The sequence below is a fragment of the Pediculus humanus genome, genomic scaffold (assembly GCF_000006295.1).
Source record: "Pediculus humanus corporis 1103172107436 genomic scaffold, whole genome shotgun sequence".
Classification (NCBI taxonomy): domain Eukaryota; kingdom Metazoa; phylum Arthropoda; class Insecta; order Psocodea; family Pediculidae; genus Pediculus; species Pediculus humanus.
In genome coordinates, this window is record NW_002987058.1 from 419,930 (window position 1) to 444,582 (window position 24,653).

Here is a 24,653-nt window from a genome sequence, read left to right on the forward strand (position 1 = left end):
GTCGTTAAAAGCCACCATTTTTTTTTTTTTTAAACATTTATCTAACAAATTAATATTATATGATCAATATCATTATCATTATTATTTTTCGAGTGCATAAATACGTGTTTGTGACATTAAAAAAAAAAACAAACGACAATCGACAAACAAACGCGTGACGTAATAATTGTTTTCTTTTTTCTTACCTGTTAATTAATTAATTTTTTTCGTTCACGATTTCCTTCGTCGCATTTAAGATGATCATCCATTTTTTTTATCTCATCTCATTATTTAAATATTTATTTATTTATTAATAAATTAATTTCGTTCCCCAACGAATGTTTAATAATAATAATAACAATAATAAAAAACATTTTTTATTTATTTACAAACGCGGCGTCGTTCGATCGTTTGTTAATTTAAAAATTTTCAAACAATTAAGTCGTCGACCAATCAGAAAAAAGGTATTTTTTTTAAATTTTCTGATTGGTCGATTGGTAACCGCCATGCTTGTTTAAAAAATTGATTTCGTCACATCGATTTTTTTTTCTTAAATAAAATCATAATGATAATAATAACTAATAAAAATTACGTAATTATAAATTATTATTATTACGATGAGGAGGAAGAGGAGGTGAAAGTGCGGGGGGAAGGAAAAAAAACGTTAAAAATAATAATAATAACAAAAAAGAAATCCTTGAATTTTTTTTTTTTAAATGCCGACAGCAATTTTTATTTTTTTTTTTAGCAGATTAACGTTGCATTTGGGGTCGGAGAAAATTAACCTTTTCCCATTTCCGTTAGAAAAAATATTATTATTATTATTATTATTATTATTATTATTATTATTATTATTATTATTAATTGTTTTTTTTACGCATTTTAGAGGGTTTCCCGTAAACGTGTAATAAAATGTCGTTAAATCGTTTCTTAAATAATTTTTTTTTTTAGTGCTCCTGTCGTCGTTCCCGTTCGTAAACGGGAATAATTTTTTTCCTTCCCATTTTTCGTTTCCCTTTTCATCCCTTTTATTTATTACCCACCCTCCCTCTCTCTCTCTCTCTTAATTTCCTTTCCTTTTCTTTTACTTTCCGTGTCCGTTTTTTTTTTTTATTTATGAAAGGTTTTTGTCAATCAATGACGACGATATTCCGATAATATTTTCCATCTCTCTCTTTCTCTCTCTCTTTTTCTCTTTATAATTTTATTGAAATGTTTTTGATTAAGTTGGCTACCCTGACTGTTTTTTTTTTTTTTTGAAAACAACAAACAAATTTTCTTGTTCATTACTTTTAAGAGCTTTTATTATATGGTCTCCATAATTTAGTTTATTAGCCTTTTCTGAACTAAAAATTTTCATCATCATCATCATCTTCTGCTGCTACTAAGAATATTTTATTTTGCATTTACCAATTTATAATTTAATTTTTTTTCGGTTTTATATATTTTCTTTTGTGTTCCCAATAATAATAATAATAAAAGATTTTTAATAATAAAAAAAAATTTTATTTATTTATTATTTCCGTTGGTAGAATTTTATGGTTTTTACAAAAAAAAACGTTTTAAAGAAAAAATAAATCTAATAATTTTCTTTTATTAAAGATAAAAAAAAAGCAGAAGAAAAAGCAGAAGACGGAGAAGGAGGAAAAGAAAGTTGAAGAAATGTAAAGAATTGTTGAGTTTTTAAAAGGGAAAAGTCAAAGGTATGGACGAAAAAAGGTTCAAATAAGGTTTGACAAGGTTAAAAATTGTGTGAAGAGGTTAAAGCAACATCAACAGGAGCAACAGGAGCAGCAGGAGCAACGGCACTTAGACCCCTAAACATTTTTTTTATTTTTATAAAGTCCTTAAATAACGGAAATGAACATCCGGTTGTAAAACACTTTAATAATTTCATTACAATATCAATAATGTTTTTTTTTTCCCCTCCCTCTTTCGACATTTTTTTTTTTTTTTTTTAAATTGCAATTTTCAATTTCCCGATTTTTACATACGTGTCGTCATCGTTGTCTACTCTCCTTCACCCCTCGTACTCTCCGCCATTTTTTTTTTTTTTTTTATAAAAATGCAACGGAAAATTTTTCCTTTTGCAATTTCCTTCCTTCCTTTCCCACTTTCCTTTCCCGATTATTATTTAACGTTAAATTTTTTCTTTTATTCACATTGTTAACTTATGTAAGAAATAAAAACAAACAAAAAAAAGCAGACGACATAAAGATTTGATTCGTTAAATATTGATTTTATAATAATAAACGATCGTTTATTTAACGATTTTCCCGTTTTTTTTTTTTTTTCAAAAACGAAATCGTTAATTTTGCAAAATTTTATTTATTTATTTATTTATTAATTTATCATAATTTTAATAATTATTTTTTGACGTGTTTGTAATTAAAATATTAATTAATTAATTATCATTTGTTTAAAAAAAAAAACAATTTTTATTTTATTTTAACGGTTTTCTCGTGTAAAAATTTTTTCTCTCTCTTTCTCTTTTTCTCTTTGGTCATATACGAATCGTCGATTCGTTAAATAATAATAATAATAATAATTTTACGTGATTTTTTATGTGAAAAAAAAGTGCGATGTTGATGATGATGCTGTCGTTTGTTCGTTTGTTTGTTTGTATTTAAACAATGAAATAAAAACGGAAGGGAATGACATTGAATTTGTATACAAAGTTTTCCGGTCACACGATAATTTTAATAAATTTTTCCAAATGATGATTTTACCTAAAAAAACACCAACAGCTTTTACAATTGTTTATCATCATCATCATCATCATTATTATTATTATTAAAAAGAAATCCGTTCGTTCGTTCGTTTATTTATTTTTTAAACAAAATAAAAATTTTTTGTCGGATTTAAAAAATGATGATGTTGTTGATGTTTTTTTTTTCTACAAAAAAAAATTTTATTTCTCAATTATCATCATCATCATCATTATTATTATCATTATCATCATTTTTTGTTTCCTCCTGCATAAAAATTTGAAAACTGGAAAATTTAATTAATTTAATTTAGATATAATTAAACAAAAAAAAAAAAAAAGTCAAAAAAATTTATCAATTTTCTGTCGATACAATAAATAAGAGAAATAAAACGTTGAAACGAAATCATTATTATCATTATCATTATTACTTATTATTAACATTATCATTATTATCATTATAAATCGAAAACGATTTTCTTTAACTCGTTGTAAAAAAAAAAAAAATATCCGAAAAACGAGAACAAAGGGAAGAGGGGAGAGGGAAGGAATGAGGGAGGGAGAAAGGGCGCGAAGAGGGTAGATGGTTAAATATTAATAATAATAATAATAATAATATCTATTTCCGTTTCCTTTTTGTAAATTTTCAGATGAAAGGATTTTCGAATGATTTCAAATTTTTTTTTTTTTTGCTCGTCTATTTCCAGTATTATTCACAAAGTATTTCCACCCCCCCCCCTACATCTTTTACATTATTAATTAAGTGCGAAATCGTCGCGTGTGTGCGTGGTTGCAGGGGGGTAAGGGGGGTGCGTGTGACTGAGTTAAAACGATTATGCGTGTGTGTATATAAATAAACATAAACAAATTAATTATAAAAAAGGACAAGAGAACGGATTAGTAAAAGAAATTCAACTATGAAAAGTTTTCACGATTGATTACGTTCGAATACAAAAATAATAATAATAATGATAATGATAATAATGATAATGATACTTTGTGAAATTATTTTACACTTTGATAAATACACAAAGAATAATCATCATTTCCGCTTCGAAAGTGTGCGTGGGTGGGTGGGTGCGTGGGCGCGCGTGTGTATATATATGTGAACGCGAGTGGTGTCCTTTGATTCACTTCGTTCGGTAATTAATCATCCGTTCGTTTCTGGTTTTTTCTTTTTTCTTAATAAGTTAAAAAAAAAAAAGGACGTTCGGTTTTTACATATAAATAATTTTCCAACGGGTTCGAAACCGTGTTTGTGTTTTCCACGTGTGTGGGAAAATTTTTTCTAAAAGGTTTTTTTACCTACCCACCAAACCGATCACAATGTATCTCATCCCCTTTTTTTAAATTTAAAAATAGAAAGAAACGAAATTTTAACGGTTTTTTGTGACGTCATAACAACGTATTGTTTTTAAAAAAAAGTTTTGAAACGCGAACGGTTTTTAAATAACGGTTTTTAATTAAGATAATGATAATAAAATAAGGTGTGTGATTATAATAATGATAATGTTTTTTTGAAAGATGCCCAATTTTTATCATCCCGGTTCCTTACTCCAGACTTTAAAAAATTCGAGAATAATCAGGGACTCTCGGGAAGACTTAAAAAAATTTTGATGTGACGTCATAGGTTTAAAAAAAAATAAAAAGACGAAAACTTATTCGAGAATGACTCTTATTTCTCAAGGATCGGGATAGAAACCTAATAATAATATATTATTATTATTATTATTATTTACTTTCCGAACGAACGGATTTCTATAGAATTTATTAAGGTTCGTTGTTTCGAGAAGAGGGGTGGGGGTGAGGTGGGGTAGAAGATGGGGGGAAGAAAACGATGAAACGTAAATAAATAAAAAAAATGTTAAAAATTATTAATTTTTTTTCTTACCTTTTACCATCCACCATTTTGTTTTTTTGTTTTTAAACCTTTTACCATCCGCTATTTTGTTTTTTTTTTTTATTTTAAACTTTTCACCGTCCACCATTTTGGTTTTATTTTTTTTTAAACCTCTTAACATTCGCCATTTTGTTTTTTTTTTAAACAAAACAATCACATCCGGTTATAAAATAATTTTACTTGTAAGAATAAGTAGTAATAATTACGCGTTTATGATGAAAACTGTCTCACGTTTGATCGGACGGACGCCATTTTTAAAAATAAAGAAAAACAAAAATGGCCGACTTGAAAACAAATTATGACGTCATATGTTTATCATCAAACAAGATTTAAATTTTAAGCGGGAATTTTAAACAAAATATTTTTTCTTTTTTTTTTTGAAAACGTTAATAATTTCATTTCGATCGAAGATAAAAAATTATTTATTTTATTTTGTTATTATTATTATTATTAATAAAAATTTAAAATCACATCGGGAAAAAAAAAGAAAATAAATAAAATAAAAAGTTAAAAAAAGGGGGTGAGGTGGGGAGAAAAGAAGGAAAGCTGTGGAAAATTTCAAAAAAAAAAATTTTTTTTTTTCAAATTTAATTTTATTTAATCCATTTTTCACGAAATCGACTGAGAGAAGAAGATGTAAGGGTGGATTAGGGTAGCAGGTTAGGGTAGCAGGGTAGGGTAGCAGGGTAGGGTTAAGGAAAACGAATGGAAAAAAAAGAAGAAAATCAAAAACGAATGTCAAAATCAAAAATGAAAAAAAAAAACGTTAATTTTTCTTTTTCTTTTTTTTTTTTTTTTTTAATAAAATTTTTACATGTATATTTTATTATTATTATTATTATGTCGAATTCTACCAGAAGAGTGATGATGATGATGATGATGATGATGATTGAATAGTATTTCTTCTGTCTGCTGACGAACGTTTTATCCTACACAATGCAGGTTTCGTCGACAACGAACCATAAAATATAAAAAAAAGGTTCAAATTGTCAAGAAACCCGGAACGTGTAGGTTCTTTTTCATTTTCTTCAAAAAATAAAATCCGTACTGGAGAACAATCTGGAAAAAAACAATAATAATAATAATTAGTTTTTACGTGGGTAAACGTGAGGGGAATTTTTTTTTAGGACGCGAAATGGAGATTCGGTCAAAGATGGCGAGGGAAAACTTTTTTTTTTTGGAATAACAAAGAAAATAATTTATTTTAATCAAAATTTTAATTTTGAAAGAGATTAAGAAACGGTTAAAACTAAACGGATGACGGAGGGGAGGAATGTGGGAGGAAGGGGAGGGAGTAAAATTATAAATTTAAATAAATATTAAAATACGAGAAGGGAACTCCCGGAATCCAAAAAAAAATTTTTCTCATTCAAAACGAATGAAAATCAAAAAAAAATAATAAAAATTACAAATAAATAAATAAAAAAATGAACAATTTTAAAAATCAGACGACGCGAAGACGACATTTTGGAAATAATAATAATAATAAGAATAAGAATAATAATAATGAAATTTAAAAAATAAAAAAGCGTCAAATAAAAATTTTTTTCTTATTTTTTATTATTATTATTGCCCTTTGAAGAAAAAAACGAAAAATTTTCATTTCATTCGAGACTTTTTCTTTTTCTTCTTCTTATTAGCGATACTTCAAAAAAATATTATTATTATTATTATTATTATTATTATTATTATTATTATTATTATTTCTATTAAAGTCTCAAATAAATAAGTTTTCGATAAGGGTGATAAAAATAAAAAAAAGAAAAATTGAAGAAGAAAGGTAAAGAAAAGAGAAAAAAAATATGAAAGAAAAAAAATTAGGATGATGATGATGAGAGAGAGAGAGACAGTGAGAGAGAGAGAGAGAGAGAGAAGGTAATGATGAAAAACAGGAAGAAGGAAAAGGAAGAAAAAAAAAAGATGAGACGGGAATGGCTAACTAAATTATTTTATTTTTAAAAGGAATCGAATTCGTTTTTACTCATTTTTTTTATTTTATTTAAAAAATTTTAAATTTTAAAGTAATAAATCATTATTATTATTATCATTATTATCATTATTATTTCTCATTTTTGTGATGATATTTTACTCTTGTAATTTAAAAAAAAAAACAGAAAAAACCGGAAGTAGTTTTGTGTTTAACCATCCGAACCATCCGGAATGGAAAATATTTAATAATATTAATCCCGTTTAAAAAAAAAAAAAACGTTAAATTTAAATTTTTTTTCTGTTTTTTTACTCTATGGTTTTTTTTTTTACAACGTAATTAAAAAAATTGCATTCGTGCGTGAGTGCGCGTGTGCTTATAGGCGTTATTACGTGCGTTTGTTAAGGTTTAATGATTCGTTTATTAACAATTGACTCCCAATTCCTCCCCCCCCCGTGACTTCTTTCCCTCCCTTTTTTTTAAATTTTATTCCCGAATCCCTTTCACCGACACCACCACCATCACCACCACCGCCTTCTCACACCCTTTCATCCTTTTTAAACGTATTTTGATTTATTTTATCTATCGGGTAACGTACATCACAATCAACTTTGTCCCTTTTCCAACGGTATGCAAATCAAAAAGTAAATTTTCGGTTTTATAATTGCATGCGTGTGCGTGTGCGTGTACGTGCACGTGTGCAGAAATGAAGCAATGCAAGTGTGAGATGATAATAATAATAAAAAATTTTGTTTTGTTCCTTCTGCTAGACGGGATTTGATGACAATTTTATTACTATTAAATAACATTTAAAGGCATCTCGTCATCAAATGAATAAAATTATTTATATATTTTCCATTTGCGTCACTTTTTTTTATGAACGCGCACACCCTCACCCTCACCCCTCACCCTTCTTCTTTTTTTTATTACCTTTATTATTATTATTATTTATTTATTTAATATTGAATTTTCCTTTTTTGTTTTTGTTTTTCGAGAGAGAGAGAGAGAGAGAGAGTTAATCAAACTAAACTGAAATTTTTAATATTATTTAACGAAAAAAGACAGAGTGGGAGAGTGGGGGGGGAGAGAGAGAGAGAGAGAGAGAGAGAGAGAGATAGAAAATAGTTTTTGCTACTATTTAAATTTGCTGTTGAATTTATTGAATACGTTTTGTACTGTTTATTGTTAATATTTATTTAAAAAAAGATAAAAAAATTTTTTTTTTTGTTTATTTCGCATAAATATATAACAAAAACTCGAAGATAACGTGAATAATAATAATAATAATAATAATAATAATAATAATAATAATAATAATAATAAATTGTTAAAAAGGTAGACAAAAGGAGGTAGTCGTCATCATCGTCATCGTCGTCATCGTTTTCCTTTTCTTTCTCTCTCTCACTCACTCATATTGTTTTATATGACAATATCTAGTACAATGACAGCTGTCATGTTTAACCCTCCCCCCTTTAACAAAAAAAAATCTCTGTGGGAAGAAGAAATTGTTGAAATGATAAAACGGGAATGATTACATTTAAAAAAAACGTTTTTCCGGTTTTTTTTCCGTATGTTAAACACACGACAACAACAACGACAGCAAAAACAACAAACAATCCTTTCAAACCTTTTTTTCTTTACTTTTTTTCTATGAAAATTCATCTTTATTATTATTATTATTATCCACCATTAAACACGACAAGGCTACTTGTCGGAGTTTTTAAGTATTTATCCGAGGTTTCTACCCGATTCCTTAGGGACAAATACTCGAATTTCGGTGGTGCCACTTATTATAAGATAGCACCACATCAATTCTTGAAGGTCTTCCTGAGTCCGTCTTTTTCGATGGGAACGATTTGTCTCCTGAACTGGGCTCCGGTGACTAACATCTTTGGAGTGGCCAGGGTCAGAAGCAGTGAAATTCACGTTCTCGTCGAGCTGCCTCAGGTCGACAGTAGAACAAGATTTTGTTTTTGGTTCTTACTTTGTCTTGTTCTCATTTTTTTGCTCTTTTTAAGCCAACAGCACGTGGCGTTCTCAAACGGTCACCCATCCAAGTTTGCACCACGCCCGATGCTGCTTAACTTCGGTGATCGTACGGGAACCGGTGTGACCAGCACGCTATGGCCGTTGGCTTTATTATTATTATTATTATTATTATTATTATTATTATTATTATTATTATTATCACGAAGGTTTTTTTTAGGTATCGAATAAAGGTATGATTATTAATTAAATTTGCGAATATAAAAAAGAATTCGATGATAATTTTTTGGAAAATTTTTTTGGAAAATTCTAGAAAGAAAAGTTTTGGATCATACGGAGGAAAAAAAAGGAAAAAAATTTTTTTTCTAAAAAATTTTTTGGGGGGGGCTTTAAAAAAAATAATAATAATAATAAAGTTTATATCGATAAAAACGATTCACCGACCATTATAACGTTTTAAATTTATGACATCATCATCATCATCATCGTCATTATTTTAAAAGTCAGGTAAAAAAAAAAAAAGATGGAGGAGGAGGAGGAGGAGGAGATGGAGAAGAAGAAGAGGAAAAAAACTAATTTTAAAAAATAGATTGGTTTCAATTTTTTTTTGTAACCCGGAAAATCCAATAAAGTAGGTACAAAAAAAAAAAGAAAATTTTTTTAACGACTAAAGTTGATTTTCATTCACCTGAGCTTTTCCATCCTCCTGTTGTTGTTTTTTTTCGCACTTTTTACTGTTTTTTGTTTTTTTTTTTTTTTTCTCATAGAATCAAATAAAAAGTTTCGTTTTGTTAAAAAAAAAAAAAAGTCTGATGACACGAAGGTTTAAAAACGAAAAACTTTTTTAACGTCCCCCCCCCTCCCTCAACGTGATCGATTTTAATGATAATAATAATAACAAGTTTTCTTTTTAATAAAAATCAAAAAATTTTTTAAATTAAATAATAATAACGATAATAATTGTTTAAATGATGATGATGATGATATTTTTTAAATATCGATTCGAATAAAATGATTTCATTTATAATAATAATAATGATAATAAAAAGCGGAAAAGTCGTAAAAAAATCGTCTGAAAACTCGTACGAAAAAATTTCGATTCGATATATCGATAATAGGAAAATTAAATTCTATTGTTGGTGTTGTTATGGTTTTGGTTGTAGTTGTTATTCTTTTATTTCCACGCGGTGAAAAATGAAAAATTTTATGGGTTTCCCTCCCCTCACGTAAATAAAAAAAACAATTATTATTATCATTATTATTACTATTAATAAACGTCTGCTACGAATAATCTTTTTTTTTATCAACGTTAAAAAAAAATTTGATTTAAATAAATAAAATTTGAATAATAAAACCAACTAAAACTTTTTATTTATTTATTTATTTATTTACTGTTTAAAAATAATAATAATAATAATAATAATAATAATAATGATAATGATAATAATGATGATGATAATAATAATTCTTAAGGGGATGGAGAGAGAAAAAAGGAAACGTTTGTCGATTTTTTTTTTTTTTTTGTTTTTCATCAAGTAAAAATTTAAACAAAAAAAAAAAAAAAAAAACTCGGGAAAAAATGTCGTTAAAATAAATTTAAAAATAATGATAATAATAGTAATAATAATGATGATTACTATAAACTTACCGGTTGTCGTTGAACGGACGAGCGAACGGACGAACGAACGTGGCGTAGGGTTGGCGGTTGTTTGTTTAAAAAAATAATTTTTTTTTATTTTATTATTAAATGCGTTCACTTCAACGTTCGCGTACAAACTGTCAAGTTACACGATTCGAAACCTTTTCCCGTTTTTCACTTTTACCGTGTCGAAATATTCTTTCCACCACCGCCACCACCACTACCACCGCCACCGCCATCACCACCGTCACCTTCCTTTAGAGTCTATCCTTTTTTTCTCTCCCTGAAAAAAAAAAAAAAAGACACGCCACGCTCTTTCTCTTATATTTACCCTCTCACTCTCTCTTTCTCTTTCTGTCTTTCTCTGATTTTCCGCTTTTTCGTTTTTCATCTCCCCTTCCTTCCTATATATATATACATTTCGAAGTTGAAGATGACTTCATCTAACTCAATTTTTAGGCACGTCATTTACCTTAAATTATTATTATTATTATTTTATTTTTATTTTTCGGTCAGTGCAACGTCGATTTTTATTTACCGTTTTAACGATTTAAAATTTTTCCCCGTTTCCTGTTTCCTTTATCCCTGTCTCTTCCCTTTCTACCTCCACTCCCCCCTTCTTTCGAACGTTTTTTTTCTCTTTTTTTCTTTCCTTTCGTATAATTAACAATTTTTTTTTTAAATTTTATAGGCGAAAAAACGGAGAAAAAAAAACGAAAAACCGAGGCGTGCCGTAACGGTTATGAACACCTTTAACAAAAAAAAAATTTCATTCATAAAAATTTCCGGTTTTTTTTTTTACAAAAAAATCTCATTCACGGTTAAATTAAATTTTAAAATCGGGTTGTTCGTTTGTTATTTTCATTACAAACAAAAAAAATTTAAAAACGATTTGAAAATAAAACAAACGCGTTTTTTTTCTACTACTACAAACATTCGACGTACAAACGTCATTAATTAAAAATATTTTTTTTTACGTTTTTACCCGTTTTAATTGTTTATGGCTCCCCGAAAAAATAAAAAATCGATAAAATTCACGTTAAATAAATAAATTTTCACGTTAGAAAATTTAAATTTCAATTTAAAAAACCAATTTTTAACGTTAAAATCATCATTATTAATTTTCCAATCATTTTCCGTCGTCCATTTTGTTTTTGTTTGTTTTCAATCCGCTTAACGACGGTATGATCGCGTAATAAAAAAAAAAAAGTCATAGAGTAAATAAAAAAAATTTTTTTTGTTTTTGTTTTTGGGGCCCTTTAATTGAATATTTTTTCATTTACGACACGACAAAAAAAGAAAAAAAATTTTCCTCTTTTTATTTATATAAAATTTACCATTCGTTTAAATTACCGTCGGAGGGGGGAGGGGAAGAAGTGAGGGAAAGGGGAATAAAACGGGGAGTTTTCGGGGAGGGGGCGAGGGAGTAAAAACATTAAAAATACGTTGAAAATGACGATGTAGTAGACGTAGTAAACAATTGAAAAATATAAATAAGAAAATGTATTTTAGTTGTGGTAAAAAAAAAAAAAAATAAATAAATTTTTCACCGGATGAGATTATTTGTTTTCCTTTTTTTCCTTTTTCTTTTTCCTTTTTCTCTGTTTCTGTTATTTTTATTAGTTTAATAAAAATCAAATCTGTCCGTTTAAGAGTCAATTCAAAAAAAAAAAAATTTTAAACGAAACAATTTGAAATTTTTTTTGAATGAATGAAAACACTCGAACGATTCTTTTTCCTTCTTAAAATCAAAACAAATACGAAATCGTTTTATTTTTTTTTTACGGGGGGAAGGAGGAGGAGGGGTAGGTGAGAGAGGTAGTGTGGAAAAACGAATGATGATAATGATAATTCGAAAAAAAAAAAAAAAATGACGTACCCAAATTATTTCAAATCGAGTAATGCGAGTATTAGTTTTTCCAAAGCAACACAAAACAAATTTTTTTTTTTTTGGGAAAATGTCATTGAACTTATTTAAAAACCTATTCGAGTTCATTGACCTTGACGTCATTATTATTATTATTATTATTACGACAAACGGAAATTTTTTTGTGTTTTGTTAAATTTTAACAATTAATTTAAATCTCCGACATATTTTTCTTTTGTTTTTTCTAGTGTATGAACAGTTAAGGGGGGAAAAAAGGAGAAATCATTTAATTATCCCATAACACGTTTGACACGCGCACACGCACTTCCACACTCATTGGACACTTTTAACTAAACATCAATTTTCATTTTTTTTATTTTGTGGAGAGAGAAAAAAAGAAAAAAGATTAAAACAAACCCTTTTTCCTATCCCAATTAGAAGAAAATTTTTTTATTCATACTGGAAAAGGAAGGAGAAAATAAAATTACAATGAAAAAAAAAATTTTGAACGATTTTTAATTTTTTTTTCTGGACCAAAACATCTCTCTCTCTCTCTCTCTCTCTCTCTCCCTTTCTCTCTCTCTCTCTCCCTCTCTCTCTCTCTCTTTCACACACACACCCTTTCGATATTTTTCTCGAAACTTAATTATTTTATTTTAAAAAAAATACATCATTTCTCTCTTTATCCTTTTTTTCTTCTTCTAAAATAATAATAATAATAATAATAAATTGTAAAAAACAAAATTTTCGATCGGATGAAGGGAGGAGAGGGGAGGGGAGAGAGAAGGAAGCTAAGAAAAAACCAGAAGAGAGAGAGAGAAAGAAATTAAAAAAAATAAGGATGGAATTGAAACGAAATTTTAACGAAATCGTGAACGCATCTTATAATTGTCACCGTAAAATCTTTTCCCCCCCATTTTTTCTCCCCTTCTTTCCTCACCCTCACCTCCACCACCATCACCACCACCACCACCCTCACCATCACCCCCGCCTCTCAAAAATTTAATTTTTTTTTTTTTCGTTAACTTTGGTCAAAAATATTAAAATTGTTTTTTAAGCTTAAAAAAAGTCATTCGAAAAATCCTTTTGTTACGTAAAACAACAACAACCAGAACAACCAGAGCAACAACAACAACCCTTAATTATGCAAATCTGTCACTTCTACCTTTTTCATTTTTAATTTTATTCGCGATATATAAAAATTGTAAATTTTTAAAATGAAAAAAAGTTCGATAAAATTTTTAAATTAAAAAAAAATAATAATAATGATAGTATGTGCGGAGGGAAAGGGCGGTTCCCTCGATTCGAAAACCGCTAATAACAAATTTCGACAAAGTGTAGTCACACAAAAAAGAGCAAAAAAAAACGAGAGACAAACAAATAATAATAATAATAATAAAACTTACTGATATGAGAGACTTGAAATTTTCCCGTAGAATTTCCCGACGATAAAAAAATTTTTTTAATGACGTGTATGCGTTGTTGCAGATTTGGTAAATGAAGAGCGACAACAACAACAAACAACAACAACTGACCAATTTCATCCCGATTTCATTTGAATACTTCATGTGTGACCAAATCGTTTCATTTCCGTTTTTCTGTGTACGCGTGTGATGTCATATGTTAACACCTAAACAAAAAAAAAAGTTTGTTATTAAAATTATTATTATTATTATTATTATTATTATTATTTATATTAAAAAAAAAAAAATTTTGAGTAAGAGAAAAACGATTGAAGAAGTTTAAAACCCAAATAATTGGGGAGAAGGGGAGAAAAGGGACAAGAATATTAATTAATTTTATTTGGCCGCCATTTTTATTTTAAATGGACCACAACAAACGGGTATACTACACACCCAATGTGTGTGTGTGCCTGTATATACCTAATTCATTCACATTTTATGACCCTTCCGGAAATGACATTATCACAAACCGTTGATAATTATCAATTCAATTTCAATGATGATAATATTATTTGCGTGTTTGCGTTTGTTGTACAACAAAATTATTTTTTTTTTTATTTCTAAATTAAACAAACGGGTATAAAAAATAAAAAATTAATTCGATGCAATCGTCAGTAATGATAATAATAATAATAAATACATTTAAAATATATAATTAATATTACATTTTTTTACAAACCGGAAATGATAATAATTGTCGAACAAACAAACGATTCGATGAGTTAAACCCGCGCGTGTGTGTAAATTATAAATTTTAGAAAAAAATAATTTTGTTGTTGTAATTAAAAGCAGACGACAAAATTTAATTTTTTTTTTTTTTTTTTAAATTTTACAATGAATAGTAAGAGGAAAAAAAAAAAAACACGTGATTTAATTACATATGTTTTACTTATGGGATAAATTTTTTTTTTTATTTTTTCTCTTTCCGTTTCATCATCACACGGATACTTCTGATGTTGTTATTTGAAATGAATCCGCATAACTGTTTGTTGATGATTCTTTTGTCAAAGATTTTTCTCTTCCTATTTTTGTTTCCGATGGACCAACATCCATAGTAACTTCTAATTCGAAACCTTTATACATTGCATTCCCTGTTTTTAAAAAAAAATCGGGATAAAATTTTTTTTAATTATTTAAAATTTCAATTTTTGTTGTGTTTGTGTGTTTGTATGATACTTGCATTCTTCGTAATTTATGTTCAAGAGTCCTTTTTCTTGTAGGTATATGGGTGGTGTTATATCAGGATTATTTTTCAACCAGTTGGAAAATGCAATCGTGGATCTGAAATAGAAAACCGATTTTGTTTTTCCGTTCGAAAATATGAAAAGTAAGAGGAATAGAAAAAATCATACCTTAATTTTTCCAATCCGGACCAAATCGTTTTCATCGTTTGTAAATCTTTCGGAACTCTAGAACATTCCATCCACGTTTTATAAACGTAATTTCTTGGGGGTTTGTATCTGCGAAAGTAACAAACGAAATGAATGATGATGTCGTGTTGGGGATGGGCTTCGGGGAGTGGGTGGGGTTGGGAGGAAATTTACCTGAGATTTTTCTCTTTGGGTAACATGCTACCAAAAGCAAACATTTTCATGGGTATGTTTTCCTTTTTGATATCTTCTTTAATTAATTTTCTAAGCGCGTAAGAAGTTGCAAACTGAAAAGAAATAATCATTATTATTAAATTTTTGCTCCAGCAGCAGGAAACGTTTTCCTTACTCACCTTCGGTTTTTCTTCTGCAATTGCAACGTAATCAGGTACGGTAGGTATTTCTTTTATTCTAACCGCCATTGATTTGGCAGCTGGCATACCAAAACCGACTTTGAATAATTGATTCATTGTCGATTCGTCAATGAACGTATCACTCCCGTCTTCTCCTAACGATTCGTACCATTTTAAAAAATTACCAATTATCTATAAAAAATTTTACTCTTCTTACGTCATCGTCAACAACAGCAGCAGAAAAATAAAGAAAATTTTGTATTTGTTTACCATTTTTGTTATTTTCCCAGCTTTTTTACCCAATGTTTGATTTTTTCTCTTTGTCGGATGCATCATTTTTAAACTTTTAAATAATTTCGTGTATGGATTTGTTTTTTTCATATCCGCATAAACCGATACTCTTTGTGGTCCTTCTTCGACCCTATCGAAAAAAATCGAACGATTATCGATCGATGTGAATTAAATTTTTATCAATTTATGAAAATTTTTTTATTACACGCTTTTAGATCCGACGCTAACGTGTATATCTTCGGAAAATTCCGTGCAAAATCCAAGATCCCTTTCGACATTTTTTAAATATTCATTTAACAATTCATCTTCTGCTGCGATTTGTTCAGGCGTGAACTGGCATGGATATCCGGGAAATTGCGGACGTAAATCTGGATCCAAATCCCAAATCTTTGCCAATTTTTGATATATTTCTTGCGGTAGACATTCGACTAACAATGCTGGATTTTTATAATTTCCCTTTTAACGAGAAAAAAAAAACATAATAATAATAAAGATGATGATGTTATGGGTGGATTCGATCCTTTTTCCTCACCCTCATGTTATAAGCAAAACAACAAGTTCTATGAAAACAATTTTTCGAATTTAAAATATCATCAATGGTTTCATTTGGAAAAGTTTCGGAGGAATGATATGACCCGAGTTTTCTAGAACTTGTAATACCCAAAGTTATGCTCGATTCATCCGTGGATTTAAATCTTATCCTACTTGATTTTTCTCTTTCAATAGTCGAACCCGAATCCATAATTATTATTATTATTATTATTATTATTAATAAATAAATAAATAAATTTTATTTATCTTATGTTGGATCCACCGTGTGATCGATCGAAAAAAAAAAAAAAAAAAACAATAACAAAAGACATTTTTTTTTTTTATTAAAAAATGTTACCAACTACGTTGATTTCGATTAATTATTATTATTATTATTATTATTATTTAATATATTGAAAATTTATCGAGTTAAAGGTTAAAAGGTCATCATCAAAAAAAAAAATTTTAATTACCCGAATTTTTTCTTCGTATTCTCGTATGTAATTTTCAATCCATTTTTTATCGAATAATTTATTACACGGTGATAATTTATCGAAATTTTTCATAAATTTTTTTTTTTCATTCATAACTTTTTGTAATCGTAACAAAAAAAAAAAAAAAAATTATTTAATAAAAAATATCCCGAATGAATTTTACTTCAAGACAAAAAATTTTTTGTAGTTAAGAAACGACTGTTAAATCGATAATAATTACGATGAGAATAATTTTTTTTTGTATACGAAAATACATTTTTAAATTTGGCGCCTTTTTCATATTGAAAAAATTTTTTTCTGCTTGTTTTGAATATTTAATTAAAAATATACATATATATTTTTTAATTTTGTTAAAATATATATTTAGATACATTTATACAAGGACATATTATTTTTAGATTTTTTTGGAATTTTGGAACTTTTAATATTATTATTATTATTTGTATTTTTTCATATTATTTTTAATAAGATGACCGAATCATCCGAAAGTGAATTTTCAAAACATCAATACGACAACGACACGGAAGATCAAAGTGTTAAAAATGGTTATAATAATGATGGAAATCCGGAAAGAAGTAAAACATCCGTTTTCAGTTCGGATGAAGATACGACATCATCCACCATTCTTCCAATGCCTGAAACTTTACGTCAAATGAGAGGAGATTTGAAAAAAAAAATAAAAGATGGAAGAGAATCTGTGGTGAGTGCGTGGGTGGGTGCGTGGGTGTGGGTGTTTGCGTACTACCCTCTGGTATCGTAAAATCCAACGTACTCGAGTTTCTATTTAAAATTTTAGGAAGTGGAATCATCCGTTTACTCTTCTCGGGGCCCCAACGAACCATTCACGTGCACTTTCGAAGAATTTAGAAAAAAATATTTATTAAAAGATGAAAGTTCCGTTACAATGAAAATGAATTCAGCTAACCTTATTTTAGATGATATATTAAATACTAGGGATAATGTTAACGTAGTTTGTAATGAAGATTATTATAGGAATCAGGATTTTAATATAAATAAAATACAGGAAACGGATTTACGTAGTTTAGGTTGGTCGTATGTATTGTAGATAGATGTGAAACGACAGCAAAAACTAAAAAATTTAATTATTATTATTATTATTACGAGATAGATTCACCTTCGACTGTGATACATTGTAATCATGGTGCTCCCACTTCGGTTTTTACACCCTACGATTTACCCTTTACATATAAGGCACATTGTCAAACGAAAATGGATAAAACATCATCATATCAACAACCCGTTTGCGATTGTACTGATTACGTGGAAAAAGGTTGATCGATTGATTGATTGATTGATTGATCGATTGAATAAAATTTATAAATATTAAATAAATTTTTGTTGTGTGTCAAGGTTACACGATAGAGAATACCAACGAAAATCATGAAAAACAAAAAAAAGTTTCGCTTTTGGAAAAATTACAAAATTTTCACCGGAAATACAACATTCATTCCGTATATAAAATAGTACAAAAAAATTCACCTGATAAAATTCAAAAAGGTTTTTTTTTTGATTTTTTTTTTTTGATTTTTCTCCAGAATTTTTTAATTCAAATTTTTTCTCATCATTTCCAATTTATTTAGGTGAGGACAAAACAATCATAACAAAAGAATATGGAAAAAATAAAACGGATAACGCACTTCCTGAATCTTATAATCCATATCCAAAAGTAAAAAAATTTGTTTGTTTTGTGTTTGTTTGTTTGTTTTAAATTTTCGAATTTTAAAAATTAATCGATTATTTTGGTCTTTTACAGAGAATGATATTAGATTTGGTACAATCTGCAGAAAGTTCACAGTGCGGTGATAAAAATTGTTGCGATGATAATAATAAAACAACACAAGTTATCAGGTGTACTTGTTCTGGAGAAACGGAAACGGTTCGTTATCCACAAAGAAACGAATGCAATTGTGATTATTGTAAAAAACACAACAGCAACAACAGCGTCGTCATTTTAAAAAGGTGTACGTGTTCGTTAAAAGATAAAAATTCCGATGAATGTTTAAATGGGAAAAAATCAAAAATTTCGCTGAATGGAAATCACATGGCGATAAATCAAACGGATAATTGTGTTCCTACAGGACAAGAAAGTATATTTTAATTATTATTATTATCATTAACAACCCCACCACCACCACCACCACCATCACCATCCACACCATTATTGTTTCAGATAAAATGAAAATTGAAAGTCATCACAGTCACATTGAAGAACATAAAAAGGATAGAATTGCTCAAATGGTTAATAATAATAATAATAATAACAACAACAACGATATCATCATTGATAATGATAAAAATTATAAGAAAAAATTAAAAGAAGAATTATTAAAAGAGCTCCAGGGTAATTTCCCCCCCCCCCGATCCATCCCTTCCTTCCTCCATTTTGATTTTTCCTCACTTATTTTTTTAACGGTTTTTTTTTGTTTTGATTTCAGACAGTAAAAAATATTGTTTTAGAGAAAGAAAATTTATCGAAAGAACGGATATTTATTATTTCGATCATGGAAATTCAGCGTAAGTTTTTCCGGATGAAAAAAATAATAAATTTTTTAAAAATAAAAATTTATCGTTTTTTTTTTAAATTTAGATATTATCGAACGACCGATAATCATCCAGTTCGATATACGGAATGTTTAGTTGAAAAAACAGACGAAGTGGCGACAAAATTTTGGGGAGAAGTTTTTGGCGCTTTCGAAGTCGGAGTAGCATTTTTCATATCATTTTTTCTACAGTTATACAGGTAAATAATAACTGGGGTTTTAAAAAAAGTCACGTGATTAAAAAATTTAAAATAACGGTTTTTTTTTGTTTTTTTCTTCCCAGGTTTCTTTTTACTAGTATAATAAGGTCACTCACAGTTGGACTCCTTCAGATATTTTCTGATTATTTTTTTAAACCTTTTTTAACGATAATATTTAATGGTATAATACAACCTTTTTTAATTTTAGGTAAATTATTATTATCGTTTACGACATATTGGAAAATTTTTTGAGAAAAACTTATTAAATAAAAATAATTTTTCTTTTACTAGGATACAATATAGCAACTTCATTTAGGGATCTTTGCTTACCAATATCACAAACATTTGGATTTTTTGCAAAAGAAATAGCTAATTTATGTAGGTCTTGTAGGTTAGTCGATGTTAATAAATATAGTACACCGCCATCTTGTCATTGTGGAAGTAAAGTGTAAAACAATCTTATACTAATATACATATATATATAACTATAGATATTGTATAATTTATATTACTTACCCCTTTTTGTTTAATTGTGTTGTTACTTTCAATCAAGTTAATTAGTAAGTTATTAGTTGTAACAGTTAATTTAGTTTTTTGAGAGAGAGAGACAGCAGAAGATTCAATTTTGATTGTTCTCCATGCTTTTCATTTAATCCACATACTTTTTGAAATTTTTTTCCTTTTTTCAAAATAGAACACTGTGTTTGTGTTTATGTACATAATGATAAATGAATTCAACACTATTTAATAATTTAATTAATTTAAAATAACTAAATACTTGTAAATAATTTTGCACTTAATAACTTATATGTGTGTGTGTGTGTTTCATTTACATATATTTTTTAATCATATATAAAATTAAAGGTTTGACAAATTTTAAACTTAAAAAGTACAACTTAATAATATTATTGTTAAGGTTATTAAAATTATTACTTTATAAAACAATAATTAAAACAAAAAAGTATAAAATAATTGTATAGGCGCGAAAAGATGAATAAAACTTCAACGTGTGAGGATACAACCAGTGCGACTCACTCGACATCAGCGCTTTTTTTTTTTTTTTGTTAAAGTTTTCTTAAGTTGGCAATTGCTATTTTTCCTAATCAATATGGCTTCATTAGTAATGGAGGTGTGACTTTATGAGTTTAACTAAATAAGTATTTGAAATTAATGTCAAATTATCATTACTTGATATTTATAATGTAAAGAATGAAAATGTAAATCTAAGTGGTGACATGTCAGAAATCAATATAAAGTTTGTTTTAAGGTAATTAATAATAATGTTAAATTGTTACTTTTTTTTTATTTTAATTTTTTTTTTTTTTTTTTTTTTTTTGTTTTTTATTATAAAATCGTATATCGTTTTGCGGTTTTTTGTAAACAATTTTTTTGTTGTTTGTTTCTCGTAAGTTATTTTGTTCATCGTTTCAAACTATCATCTTAGAATAAATTAATTGTCACTCATTTGTTTGTCAGTTTGTGTAAGGTACACGACTTTTGAAAACCTTAAGGGTATTCTTTTTTTTTTTTTTTGACATGATTAAGGGTGTGTATGAATGATAACGAATTTGTACCTTAAACAATCATTTACTATCACATAAATTTATTAATTTATAAAAATTATCTTATGTTAAATGTGAATGAATCCACAAAGCGTGTAAATTTACAGTTATCAATCAATATTTTAAATGTTAAATTGAGTCATATTCGAAACATAAGAAAAAACAGAGTGGAAAATTAAAAAAAAAAATTGATTTTGTAAATTTACAAAGCATAAAAATTAATTACATAATGTGGATATGTACTTTTTCTTTTTTTACATCAACACGAATCAAAAAAAAAAAATTCTTAAGAAATTGATGTACATTCGTAACGATGAATCGAATTCATTTTATTATGAAAAAAAAAAAAAGAAAAAATAGTTTTAGTTCATTAATTAATTAAACCTCTCACTTGGTTTTGTGTGTGTGTGTGTACAATGTACTACTACTAAACCCCAATTTTTAAATAGAGAAAGTTGAATTTTTAAATTTTAAATTAGTTTTACTTTTATTTTGATTGCATTTAATTAATTGCTTAAGAGTTTTTTTTTAAAAAATTCATTCTCGCTTGTTTCCCTTGACTGTAACCCCACTTTGCAATCATGATTTAATCATTTTGTAATGTTTTTTATGATTGGCTATTTTATTAAAAAAATTATACACCTTAAGGCTAATGTTTTTTTTACATATAATATTTTTTTTTTTTTTTTTGTACAAACTAGTTTCGGGGCAACTTTTATTAAACATTCTAATTATAATTTTTTCTCTCTCTCTCTCTCTCTCTCTACCTCTTTCTTTCATTTATGTAATTTTTATTATTATTATTTATAAATTTTTAAAAGTTTTTTTTTTCTTATACAAAACAATTCATATCGTTGTCATTTAATTTTTTTTTTTGTGTGTGTGTTCAAAGTGAAAACATTAATCGAAAAATAATGGTGGTAATTATTATTATTATTTTTTTTTTTGTCGTTTCTCACACATTCGTTTTAAATGGTGTTAATAAATAATAATAATAATAATAATAATTTTTAAAAAATTAATTAAATGAAATTTAAATATCATAAATGAGTGTTAGAGATTTTATCGATTCCAAAAAATATTTTGGAATTGATTCATTCGAAAAAAAAAAAATTTAATTATTATTATTTGAAAAGAATATTAAAATGTCATGTTCATTTTCATGATGATGATGATGATGATGATGATGATAATACTACTAATATCAATGTAAAAGAGTATCATACTGATACTTTAAGTGTGATGTTCAAATTATTAATATTATAAAATATCGAAAAAAAAAAAAAACTAAACTAAAACAACAGAAAAAAAAATTTATTATTTGAGGTGTTAAAAATAATTACAAATTTTTTTTTTTATTTTTTTTATTTCTTCACAATCTTCTTTTTGATACGCTTCAGACAATTTTGTCTCTCTCTCTTTCTCTCTCTCTCTCTCTCTCTCTCTCTCTCTCTCTCTCTCTCTTTGTCTCTCAAAGGATTATAATCATCTTGATTACTTATCTGCCCAGATCGTGTTCACTGTCAATTTTTTCTCGGTCATTCGATAATGTGAACTCTGTTGTGCAGGTCCGCTGTTGATCGCGTTTTTGAAAAATTTATTTATTTATTTAAAATAATTTATTTACTTTTTATTTATTTTATTTTATCGAAATTAATTACGTTTGGATATAAAAAAAAAAGAAAAAAAATGTGTTTAACCGAATCGGTATGTAAAAATGAGTTTTTTCTTTGGTTTAAATTTATTTTTTATAAAAATTTTTTTTTAGTATTTTTATTATTATCACCGGTTTTGATAATATTATTAGTTATTAAATTAGTATACTATATACTAAAATATTATATTATTAAATTTTGACTTATAAAAAAAAAATTGAGGCTGGTAGGTTTTCTCATTTGTAAAAAAAAAAAAAAAAAAAAAGTAATAATGATAATGTTAACGTGCAGATACAAACCTGTTTTTTTTTTTTTTTTTATTAAAAAATTTAAAAAAATTTTTATTTATACATTTTTTTTATTAACCTTATGCAATACGCATATTTATACGCATAATATGCGTGTGATTTACAAAAGGAAAAGAAAAGAAAAAAGGAAAAGGAAGAAACCTTTTGGGTTTGGCAAAGTTTATATTTGCAGAGTAGTGGTAGTTGGGGTGTCATTTTAGATAATTGTGACTAAATTTGGAACGGGGGGTTATTTATTATTACACATAAACATTGTCAAAATAAATAATAATAATAATAATACTTATTATTATTAGTATTGTTATCAATGGATGCCACAAAGTTGTTTTTGTTGTTGCGATTAAGGGTTGAACAAAAAAAATAAAAAAAATTTGAATTTTTTTTTGGGGTCTTCTTTGTGTTCTTTTGATGGACTTTAAACATTCCATCCGATAATAAATTGTCTTTTTAATTAGGGTTATTTGGTCAAAATTATACCACTATGAATAATTTCAATCGTTTAAATAAAAATTATCGATTTCACACATAATTTTTAAAAAAAAAAAAAAAAAAAAAAAAAAAGAATGAAAGGAATTTACATGTTTTTTTATTTTCCAGACGATTAAACTACTACTTTGTCCTCGTTTGTTATTATTATTATTATTATTATTATTATTATTATTATTACATTTATCTATTCGGATAATTTGTTTTTAGAAATTGAAAACTTATCGATAGGCAGACGAAGGGGGCCCCCGGGGCCGGGGGGCAGGGGGAGAAAAAAACAAATACCTAAGAATTTATAAGTTTCAAATTTAAATTTCCTCATAACGTTTTCAATCGTTTACATATGCGTGCGTATGTACGTATACGCATGTACGCGTGATTAAATTATTAAAAAAAAAAAAAAAACAAACGCACACCTTTAAAATGTTTAGTAAAAATTTTATTTCCCTGGAAACGCCTTTGCTTCGTTGATAGCCTTAAAAAGGAGAGAGAGAGAGAGAGAGAATTAATGACAATGAAAAAATAACCAACCATTATTGAATTATGAATGATTGGTCAGTGACTTTTTTTTTTTTTTTTTTTTTTAAATCTTCTGTCGGTTATATATATATGATCATTGCAACTAAAAATTTCCTCTTTGATTAATAATAATAATATTAATTTAATTTTTCGGTTTTTTCATAGTCACGTGTTGTATTTTTTCTTATTATTATTATTATTTTTCAATAAATTATAGTTTTTTCTGGATAAAAAAAGTAGAGTTTTGTATTGGTTGGTCGGTTGGTTTTTTTTTTTTTTTTTCTGAGTTGCTCCTGTTGTCGTGTTGTATTTTCTGTTGGTTTTTTTCCTCTCTCTCTCTTTCTCTTTTCTAAAAAAAAAAAAAAAATTCTTTGAAGATTAAAATAAAGCCGACCCGATTATTGCTGCTCATTTGGTTAAAACACGTTGTTGGATTAAGTTTAAAAAAAAAAAAAATTCAAACGAGAGCTTTGAACGATCAAAGAAAAGGAGGAGGAGGGAGGGAGGGAAACGTAAAAAAAAAAAAAAATTTCCACCTCCCTCACCCCTACCCGTGAATCATCATCATCATCATATTTATTATTATTATTTTTTTTTTTTATAATAAAATTTAAAATCTTTAAATAGTTAAATCGATATTTAAACGTAAATAATTAATAAATGTTAAATATGTCGTCTTGCATAAGGCAACAAGACGAAAATATTATATATGTGAAGAACCAATAGAAAAAAATTTAAAAAAAAAAAAATTTAACCGTTTAAATTTTTAAATTACAATCGTAAGAGACTGTTGTGGTTAAAGAAATAATGATAATAATAATAATAATAATAATAATAATAATAATAATAATAATA

The 24,653-nt window shown here is 27.1% G+C and overlaps 2 protein-coding genes and 1 non-coding gene across 3 annotated transcripts; 1 reads left to right on the forward strand and 2 right to left on the reverse strand.

Annotated features, from left to right (window-relative positions):
- Window positions 1–5,513: 5,513 nt before the first annotated feature.
- Window positions 5,514–5,600, reverse strand: Phum_PHUM087160. The gene has a single exon (XR_009833508.1). It is a non-coding gene; the product is annotated as a microRNA, putative (microRNA).
- An 8,804-nt stretch (window positions 5,601–14,404) lies between these two features.
- On the reverse strand, window positions 14,405–16,224 carry Phum_PHUM087170 (uncharacterized protein; the record flags this gene model as incomplete). Its single annotated transcript, XM_002423777.1, has 7 exons — window positions 14,405–14,559; window positions 14,726–14,928; window positions 15,013–15,125; window positions 15,192–15,383; window positions 15,462–15,612; window positions 15,688–15,938; window positions 16,015–16,224. 7 exons carry the CDS (start codon window positions 16,222–16,224, stop codon window positions 14,405–14,407), a joined length of 1,275 nt encoding a protein of 424 aa, XP_002423822.1.
- A 752-nt stretch (window positions 16,225–16,976) lies between these two features.
- Window positions 16,977–19,720, forward strand: Phum_PHUM087180 (uncharacterized protein; the record flags this gene model as incomplete). Its single annotated transcript, XM_002423778.1, has 10 exons — window positions 16,977–17,207; window positions 17,304–17,553; window positions 17,637–17,777; window positions 17,879–18,025; window positions 18,064–18,194; window positions 18,282–18,489; window positions 18,699–18,869; window positions 19,145–19,268; window positions 19,352–19,476; window positions 19,560–19,720. 10 exons carry the CDS (start codon window positions 16,977–16,979, stop codon window positions 19,718–19,720), a joined length of 1,689 nt encoding a protein of 562 aa, XP_002423823.1.
- Between the last annotated feature and the right edge of the window lie 4,933 nt (window positions 19,721–24,653).